At 39.2% G+C, this 10,531-nt stretch overlaps 1 protein-coding gene across 1 annotated transcript; it reads right to left on the bottom strand.

Annotated features, from left to right (window-relative positions):
• Positions 1 to 1,029: 1,029 nt before the first annotated feature.
• On the bottom strand, positions 1,030 to 9,387 carry amigo1 (adhesion molecule with Ig-like domain 1). The gene is made up of 2 exons (XM_032572956.1): positions 9,234 to 9,387; positions 1,030 to 7,777 (listed from the first exon to the last, which is right to left on the bottom strand). The coding sequence occupies exon 2, from the start codon at positions 7,676 to 7,678 to the stop codon at positions 6,161 to 6,163; it is 1,518 nt and encodes a 505-aa protein (XP_032428847.1). The 5' UTR covers positions 7,679 to 7,777; positions 9,234 to 9,387; the 3' UTR covers positions 1,030 to 6,160.
• Positions 9,388 to 10,531: the final 1,144 nt, after the last annotated feature.

The raw sequence follows: 10,531 nt of genomic DNA, 5'->3' as shown, positions 1-10,531 counted from the left end.
TGATGACACGATATTTACTTCTTTCCCCAAGTATTCAGTTAGATTCATGCTTTGTGATTGACTGGGCCACTACCATGCAGCTTAACTTTTATTTCTCTAGAACCAGTTTATAGTCTTCAGATCTGTTTAGGATGATTATTCTGCTGAAAGAAAAAAAAAAAAACATCCACCACTGTTTTATTTTCTAATTCTTGTCATGATTGTCACAGTGAATTTTCTCCAATTATATGATGTCTGCCAGTGCAGTATGATGAAACCCCCCCACCAATCCCCACCACTGTGTTTGGAGTGATATGAAGTGTGGTTTCTCCCCCAAATATGTGTAACAGGATCCAAAGAATTACATTTTTAGTCCAAATGTTCCTCAGAAAATCTTCCATGCAACTTTTCCTTCAGCAGGGGAGTGTTATGCAGTGAGCACGCATTTCCTAACTTTGAAACAACCTTTTCTTATCTCTGGGAGTAGATATTGACTCTTCATGAGTTTCTATTTGTTTTGACGACTGTCAGAAATTCAGAGCACCTCTTGGCTGATTTATGGTAAAATGACCTTATTCAAATTTTGACCTTAACAATTGAGAAGCTTAGAGATTTTGCTGTCACCACTACAATCAGTGTGTTTGATCTCCTTCTCTTTACTTTATTTATACTAATGTATTAGATTATAAAGAATCATTTATAAATCGTTGCAGGTTAACGTTAATGGTTGTACGATGCATGTTTTACCACCAGAGGGCAGTAAAACACTGTGATCAATGGTTTAGAGCATCTTAACTGAGCTATGATCTATGAAAAAGCATTTACTCAATCTAGTCAATCTACTAAAGCTGATTGACTGTATATTAAATGTATGAACATCAGCTAGATTTTAATAAAAGGGTTATATATGGTGCTATGAGTGGAGCACCACCTAATCCACAGATTTAACCCACTATGTATTAGGCAAAGCAGATCAGAACTTTGCAATAAAGTTAGCATCACAGTTTAATTGCCTTATGATTTATAGACAAATGAAAACGACACAAGATGTAAAACTGTATCTTTTATTATGTCAAATTATTGTGTATTACTCTTCTTTAATGCCTATAGTTTGCAGCTATCCTGCAGCCAGAGAATCTTTTAAGCATACCATGCAAAGCCATTATCCTTCAGCTACGAGGCCTCTGAGTTTTTATGGCAGTGACCAACCTTATCATTTTTAAAGTTGTGGTCAATAAACACAGTGCTTTCAGTGCTGCTTAAAGCTCCCTTCTTATGCTATGGCCTCGGGTAAAAGCAACAAGCTTTCTGCCTCACCTACTCATGGCTGATTGCTACTTTATAGCTATGGATGAAAGATGATTATGTGCAGCGGGGTAGTAAGAACGCGTTCTCTTCCCTTTTTAACCTGGCTGGATTTATCTAATCTTAAGAGCAAAGAGCCTGCAAGGTGCGGAAATAGTAGGTTTGAGGGTTTTGCTTAAAAGATGCTGTAAATGTGAGCAAGTTAGAGACGTTACACAGTCCTGAGGAAATCTATTTATCTACTATTTAGTGAGCTTCTCATACCCACTTGTTTTTCAGAAATTCAGTGGACCCCTCTGTTTCCCACTTCCCTCACTCACCTGCCAGCAGCTCCCTACATCGTATGGCATAACAATCTAGTAAAGCACTGTGTTTTTAATTTCTTATGGCTTTAGGAACAAAAAAAATCCAATACTGATTGAATATAACTAGAGGCTACATACAGTCTAGTCACTGCCGATTAGGATTTATATCTGTTAAGTTATTTAAAAAAAAAAAAAAAGAAAGAAAGAAACCTGGCACTCTCTACATGCAGGTTTTGATACCATGTTCAGGCATTTTCTGTTTGCCCAGCCATTTCAATAAAAAATAACTAATTCCTACCCTGCTTAAAAATAAACATTTATAATAAGACTTGGATGTTGGAACAGATAACATTAGCACAAAGGCAGACAAAATGTAAAATGAACAGTATTGGAATATACAAGAATACAGTCAGTACATCAGAACAGTACACAGCTAATCAATACTAAACACAGAATGCGAGTCTTAACACATACATGTATATATATATAGATAGATAGATATTTATATTGTTTAAATAGATATACACAAAGGCAGATTTGCTTTGGAGAAAAATAGCCGAGATTTTCCCTTTATGTCAGGACCTTTGCAAAAAGCACTTAACAAAACGCAATAGAGAACTACGATACGAACTGTGGAGGTCGAACATCAGAGTGGATCTAGCGGAAATTTATCTCCTTCTTGATAATGGTTGATTAATGTGCCGAGCTACTCAAAAGCCATGATATAAGTTTGTGATCTCAGCTTCTCGCGCTGTTTTAAGTGACACCATTATGATGGATAAGAAGCACACATTTCAGCTGCAAAAGGACAAAAAACAAGAAAAACCCTTAAAACGGTTCTCTCTCTAGGACAAACGCTGCCCGTCTGTGAGGGTTATGTATGCAGCTTTTTTAAGTGTGGCTTGGTATTTTCTGCTGCTGTCTGTTTCTCCACCTGGTGTTTCAGCGTGTGACAGAGTGATATGATTCGCACACACCACCTCTCTGACAAGTGTGACTTCCTTTTCTCACCCACTCAGGAGATGCTGCTGTGCATGCGGCAACTGTGAATATTCCAAGAATTTTGCGTAAGAAAACATTGCACCAGAAATGTGTAAATTGATTTTTTTTTTTAGTTTCGAAGATGCGATTTTATGTATTCATCATTGTTTTAGAATTTTTTGTTTTGAATAACAAGTCAGAGGCATAAAGGAAATTTGGTATTGTGCTGCACTTTGCGACCACATGACTCAGTTGGGAGTGAAAACGCTTGATGAAAGCTTCAGGCAAATTGCAGACTTCTTAAAGGGCATCGCATTCATTGCTGAGTGATTGCTTTCCAGCCTAAGAAAGGGCAGCTTTATAATGACCGGGAAAGACGCAAACAAAGCAAACACATCTGGGCTGAACTGAGGCTGTCAGTACAGATGAAGGCAAAGAAAATGCCTCGTTTTGTGTCACGGTGACTCACGATAACATGATCGATCCCCACTGGTTCAAAGAGAGAAAGACATGGAAGGCAGACTCAAACTTCTTCCAATCAAAAGATAAAAATAGCATTTACGCCCAGCTGGCCTTGTTGTGCTGCAACATAAACCCAGGACAGATTAATGAAACTGCTCCTTCTGGATGAACCAAGGCGTTCAATGTTTAAATAATATTCTAAGGGCATCTAAAGGGATATTTGAAGAATATTTGAAGATGGGTTCTGAAGAGGTTTAAGCAGTTATTGTGTCTCCAGGAGTTAAGGACAAATTTGAAGGAAAGAAACTCAGTCTGCTGCATTTTATTCTAAGCTAGAGCAATATTGCAGGTGGAGACTTTAACTACCTCTGAATTCAAAAGAAGGAGCTCTGCAGTGGAGCAAAAGCAATGCTGGGCTTAAGAGTCTCCCACAACAACATAGTTTCCTCATCCCTCTTCATTATTAGCTTCCACACCTGAACGGTCAGGATAGAGTGATATGAATGTAAATCAATCTTAAACAAAACGTATAAACCATTTTGGAAAACAACTTTTAAAACCTGTTACCTAAAAAATCTCTATTTTGCAAAGTATCCAGGTTCGTATGGGCGGGGCGTTAGCATGAATCCAGCTAATGGCTAAACCAAAAGGAGAGTTGATTAAAGCAGATTTAAAAGAAACTCCAAACCTGACAATCTCATAGGCCTTAATAAGAAGTATTTTATAAATGTTTAATCCAACAACCTGTCTGAACTAGGCAGTTTTTTTACAAAACAAATAGAGGAGAACATAACATGTAGAAAGTTTCCAGTCAAGAAAAAGTTTTGGTATAAAAAATAGTGGTGCATCAGTAATGATTTTTCTTGATTTTTACACTGCCCGACCATTTCTACTCAGCATTTACTCTGACCAAAAAACAACCTGCTGCAGGTAAGACTCTTATCGTTTTAATTTTGTATAAATCCAGATTAGTTGGTACCGAATAGTAAATCCTAACAGCATGACAGAGAGGAGTCAGGACCAAACCAAACTTCCACAGTCTTAAAACAACTTTTAAAGATGTCACAGCGGTTTATTCAAACCCCATCTAATAGCCTTTTAAAACATCATCATACTTGCATTGTCCTGTCGTTTACAGAGAAGCAAATAAATATCTATATAGGAATAGACCTATGAGGTATTGAATAACAAATTATTTTCCTGTTTGAAAAAAGTACCTAATGAAACATGCATTTATGTACTTTTCTTCGGAGAACCAAGTCAGCATCTGTTTAATGTTACAGGAAGGGGTCAAGATTAGATGTCAAGATTAGGGTCAGGTGTAGACATCAGGGCATCAAAGATTTATTAACTTTAACAGGACAAAGCATGAGAATGTAGGAGCTTAAAACAGAACCTGCAGGTGGATGCTCCTTTAAAGAACGCCAAAATGCAAACCTAAATACGTCTTACATCTAAAAAACGGTTCCATTAATGGCTAGGACCATCTTGACTTTGTAGTTATTTTAAAATGGTAGACATGTTTACCCCTTTCGTACTTGCTGTTAGCTTTGCCTGCGGTACCAACTAGTCTGGATTTATTCTAACTTTAAGATATTTAGTTATTAACAGCTTATAACCTTTTAGCAGAACCCCACTTTGACAATCTTGAACAATCTGTTTCAAAAAACCCTGATAATTTTGTTTTTGTGGCAGCTGGGGCTAACTCTAGCTTTTCCTGCCAGTAATGTACAGCTGCATCTCCATTATTCATAAGCTTATTTTTAAGACGGAAACCATTAAGGTTACTCAGACCCCAATGCTTTACTGCTGATACAACAAACATCACATTCTAGCAAGAAAGGGAGAAAAAAAAGGCTACATTTCAGGTGTGACACTGGGAACTATTGATCGAACCGAACCTCATTTTTCAAACTACATCTCATTTATCACATCTGAACACAGGCTTGCCTACTCAAACAATAAAAAAGTATAGATTTTCAGCTTTTCCGTAATGTGCACCTCTTCTCTTAAGAATAAAATAACATAATGCAGCATAAGCTAAGCATCTGAGCATCTGAGCCTTAAGCTCTGGATTAGCACAACCAATCCTGTTACTTTGCCAAGAAGAAAATTTAACAGCATTTGGCACCTCCGCGGACGACAACCAGAGCCATCTCCGTCCTTGTAAGGAGTTTAGTACCTATGTGTTTACAGAATTGAGACAACATGTTAATAATCTGTCAGAACAAAATACCTTTCTGCACCTTATGTGCTTCTGCAGGCGACTGCGTACGATTACCTGTGAGAGGCGGTCAAAATATTGCCTGGTTTTCACTGCAGATGTGAAGAAACAATAAGGGAGAAACTGAATGCACAATTATTTCAGCATATGGTTACGCAAAAATTGTCAATCGTGCAATTAGGAAATTTTTACTTATCATGTGTAATTGATAAATAGCTGCCAAATATGGCTTCATAACTTATATAAAGCAGGATCAATCTGTATCCGCTAAGGGTCAGATAAAAAATAGGGTAAAAACCTATTTCTGAGAAATCCATATGTTCTTACCTTGATTACATATCTCAAGCATTAGGATCTCATATAATTTAATGTAATAGTTTTTATGGCATGCCATTCCGTGTCACTACATACGTATATATATAATTCGAGGTGAATGTCACTTCTACTCAGAGCCTGGTCACGTCAGTTTCTGTCTTTGTTTGATATGATGCAGCCTATCCAAATTCTTCATTAAAAATACAATTATGAGGAAACCACGGTTTTCATTTATACCAAAATGTAAAATGTTGTTTTTGAAATCTGCAAATTTTTACAATTCTCAATCGGTTGTAGTACATCGCTTCCTGAGTGCTGCTAACAACCACATTTCTTCTCTAATAGGTTCCACATCCTATATGCATCCTTTCCTTTCACAGTATGAATAGTAATTGCTACAGGTTGAAACGCTGGAAAAGTCTGGCTTATTGTCCTCTTTGACAACAAGACAATTCGCTTTGAGCTCCCTTTCAGATGCAATAATAAGTTTGCTATCCATCCCTCTAGCCTTTCCTCGCACAAGGTCACAGTAGGAGTTTAAATTCAATAAATCATGGCTCTTAATGTGCCCATTAGCGTCACTGTCGACTCAAACCACCATGGGAGTGTCTGAGAAGACGGAGCTAATGGACTCTGCTACCGATTTCTTCCTCTTCCCCTTCATGAGAGAGCCAGCCTCTCCATCCAAGTCGTCATTGTCCTCGTCCCCGTTGGGATTCACCTTGCCATTCTGGCCCTGCAAGTCTTTGGAGTCGATGAACGCAACGTGCCTGTTCAGCTCGGCCTTCATCGCCGGGTCCTCGTGGGTGGGAGTGACGCTGAGCATCGAGGAGTGGATGCTGTCCTCGCCCCGGTTCTTCCCTTTGCTGGGACAGCAGAAACAGCGGCACGGTGTCAAGTAGAGGTACATGAGCACCAGCACCACACTGGCCAGGCAGCCCACCAAGGTAGTGTAAGCTGTGTTCAAAGTCTCCCCAGCCCCATGCATGGTGAAGTTGTGAACCTTCAGCACAATGTAGATGGTCTCATTAAAACTTTCGCTCACAGCAAAGCACGTGTAGGTCCCGGAGTCATCGTACCTCACCGGACTTATCTGCAGATTCCCGTTTGGCAGGACCTTTGCAGTCTGGTTGTCTCCTGACGTCCCGGGCAACGCCCAGGTCTTCATCATGTCACGGTGTTTGGTGTCACAGCTGAGGATCAACGTTTGCTCCAGGAAAGCCTCTTCGTCTGCCTCCTTGAACGTGCTGCAGTTCATGCTTTCGCCACTAAGATCGAAAATCTGGGTTTTCTGCGAATTAGGCAGGACGCACGTGAACTCGTCACTGAAGTCCACAACAGAGTTCAGCTTACGAATGTACCAGTGGGCCAGGAGTGTGTAGAGATTACAGGTACACTGCAGAGGGTTGTTGTGGAAGTAGAGGCCATTTTTAATCCAGGCAGGTAGCATATTAAGGTCATCTATGGGAACCTTTTTGATCCTGTTGGACGAAACGTCCAGGAGGCTCAGCTTTTCCAGGCGATACCTGTCTTTGATCAGCTCCCCTGGGAAGCGGGAGATTTGGTTCTGGCTGAGATACAGCTTCTGAAGGTTGACCATGGTGGCAAAGGCTGTCCTGTCAATCTGTGAAATTTGGTTGTTGTAGAGCAAGAGGACCTCCAAGTAGACCAAAGGCTCGAAAACAAACTCATCCAGCATATGCAGTTTGTTGGAGGACAGGTCCAAGTAGCGCAGTTGCTTCACATTTATAAAAGCTTCAGAGGAAAGGAAAAAGAGATCGTTGTGGCTGAGCAAAAGGTTATGGAGATTCGGAAGCTTGACAGTAGTCCATTCAGATCTGAGCCGAGATATGGCGTTGTAGCTGAGATCCAGCACAGTGGTGTAGAGTGGCAGACCAGTGGGAACGGCACTCAGGTCCATCTTGGAGCAGCTGACGATGTTCGAGGCGCAGATGCACGTCGTATGGCAGTTCAGTGTCGACCCCGCTGCCTCAGGAAGCCAGAGGACGGCGGCGCAGAGGGTGAGAACCAGGCCCCATCTCTGCAACTTATTCTGAAACTTACAGAGGGGTAAAGTTTCACCTGCTCTGGAGGAAGATTGCAACATGCTAGCAGTTGTTCTCAATCCTCGAGAGGTTTATTATGATCCCATTTTCAGGAAAATGCTCTAGGATGTAGGAGTCCCAAGCACATTGGTGAATAAAAGCTGAAAAATAAGACAAACATGTTATTAGATTTTTAAAACAAAACATAAAATACGCAGTTTCTGAAAAATACTCCAATCATATGAATACAATACAAAATTTCTGGATTTTACTTCTCTTTTAAATGGAGGATAAAACTGTCAACCAGAGGTAAACCGAACCAAGACCCCAAAATCTTCAGGAGGGCCCGAGAACACTTGAGCTCTCACATAGGACATAAATCTCAAAATGTCATTTTTGTTCATTGAAATCTTTTTCTTTCAAGACTACTTCTCTGACTAACGCTCTTTTCCCCCTACTTATCAGATTAGGTGTGCAACCATGACTTGGTTGGTTTGATTTTTAACCCTGATCTTTCTATGTTCCTCGGCCATCACGACGCCGTTTGTTCACCAACGTTCTGCTAAAGCAGAACAGTTGCAGATACACTGTGACTACATTACAAACAGGTGGATTTGAGTTACTAACGAGATGTCTAGATCCTAGATTGGTGAATTATTCTGGAAATTATTTTTTATTTTCATTCCTCTTTGTTGGTAAACAATAAACAATAAATCAATTAATTGCATGATAAATTAAAAGAAACTCAGTCATTTCTATTTGCATGATTTATCGTTTTTCTCTCTTCTCTTTTACCAAAAACTGGATGATAAAAATCTTCAGTCTGGTGCTTTGATCTCAACTAACCATTTTTTTGAAAGATAATTTTGTTTACACCGACTTCATAACTTGTTTTATTTGTTTTCTCCTGTTTTCTTTATTCTTTTTGAATATTTGAAAGGTCTTATAGTTTCAGTGTTCAAATGTTAATTAGATTTTAAAGTTTATTGAGCTTTGAGATTGTCTTCTCAATGCCATTATTAATTGAAAAAGGTTTCCAAACAACAATATTGTTGTTTATCGCAATAAGACCGGCCTAGGTATATCAGAAAATCCCAATAACACACATTAAAGTGTGTGTTTTTAAAGAGTCACAGTATGAAAAGGTTCGAAAGGAGTGAACACTTTAATAAGGCACTGAAGTTTGATTAACTAAGTGAAGACTCCAAATTTATTACTAACAGATTTTTTTCTGCTGCTTGTACCTGAGCTAGAGTCACTTTTCATCCACATGGGAACTGCTGTGAAATCCATCTTGACATATATTTGCAAATTTTGCCAATAGCTGTCAGCCAAACTTGTCCCCTCCTTCCTGACTCAACCGAATCCGTGTTGAAGCTGCATTCGATTAGCGCTGGAAGTCAAAGGTTGGAATGACATCACGGCCGAGCTGAGAGCGTTCTAGTTGCAAGTTGTAAAAGGTTGAGACTTGCTGTTTGATTTGGTGTGAACTGCTATTAGCAAAACAGGATGTTCTTATATTTATTTCACAACAAGTTGTTTGATTTTTTTTCTAAACAGTGAGCCAGTTGCTTAATGAGATACTGATCATTAAAAGTGTAAATAAATAGTTAACACCTGCAACATCTACCACTTCTTTATGTGCTGCAGCCACATTCAGGGTTTCCCTCGGACTAGAAGGATCGCATCAGTTTTGGGACAGGCACACCTGTTCTGCAAAGGCACCTCAAAACAGAAAGGTAGGTCCTTTAAACAAAAAGGTAGAATTTAGAAAACACACAAAAACTTAATGCTATAAAAACCTAAATTGTGAACCCTACAATATTTAGTTAACAATACAAATATGCTTATTTGTCATTGTTCATTTTAGACAGTATTTCTTTTCATTTCTTTGTTTCAAATGTGGCCAGCTTTACATAGCTTTTTCCAGAGCCGCCGGTTGATTACTTAATTAGGATTTAACTGAAGTGCAAAATAAATTACATTTATTGAGCTCAATACATTTATTGTGTTTGCCTTTTTAAGACTCTAGTTCGTGTATTGTCAACAATGTCTTCCAATAACACATAATTACCTCATCATATTTTCACGTCTTCTTTTAAAAAAATGTTTTAACATGAAAACATTAGTAGGCTGCTGGTGGATCCGGCTTAGAAGGTTTCTGGGGGGAAAACCTCCACACTGGATGCAAAACTTTACTAGTCGGAGTACTAACTTTAGGGTCTTCCTTTTTTTTAACTGGTAACTGGAAAACACGACCTTTGAGTACAGAGGACCCTCCTTAAAACTGTGGGCAGCGGCTGAAGGGGCTAAGAAGTAGAAGCCCCCCTTATTAAAATCTGCTTAAGGCCCGGTACAATCTTGTGCCGGCTCTGGCGGACATTTCAACTTTAACCATCTTTTATGAAAAAAACTAAGAAAAATAAATTGTAATAAAAAAAAAAAAGAAATGCATTAACTCAAATTATTTCTGTTTAAAAAAATTCTATTTAATTTCAGTAAATGGTGTGTTTAGTGGACTCGTAATAAAAATAACCCCCCAGTGTAGAGGTTCCCGTAATTGTCCTATCAGCCTTCACCTCTCCATCAGCACAACTTTCCTGTGCAGCTCTACGTGTCTGTCTTTAAATCAAACAGACACACAACACGGTGCTCACGCTAACCCATGTGTATTCACACTCCCTAAGACACAAACTGATTCCCTTTGCTCTGCCCATCTTTCCATCTCTACCTCGCCATTTCTTGATCTCCCTGACACAGCTGCACGCTGCCGCACACAGTGGACAAAAACAAAAACAAAAAAAGTCCAAACAAATAAACGCACACAGGCAAAATCATGCAAATATCAGTACTACCACGTCGTGTCATGTTCATAAACTGCCCTCCGCTCATTTTATGTAAGAACCGTGCAAGCC

Source organism: Xiphophorus hellerii, chromosome 1 (assembly GCF_003331165.1).
Source record: "Xiphophorus hellerii strain 12219 chromosome 1, Xiphophorus_hellerii-4.1, whole genome shotgun sequence".
Taxonomy (NCBI): domain Eukaryota; kingdom Metazoa; phylum Chordata; class Actinopteri; order Cyprinodontiformes; family Poeciliidae; genus Xiphophorus; species Xiphophorus hellerii.
The sequence above is the reverse complement of the archived record's forward strand: the minus strand, read 5'-3'. Positions and strand labels throughout refer to the sequence as shown.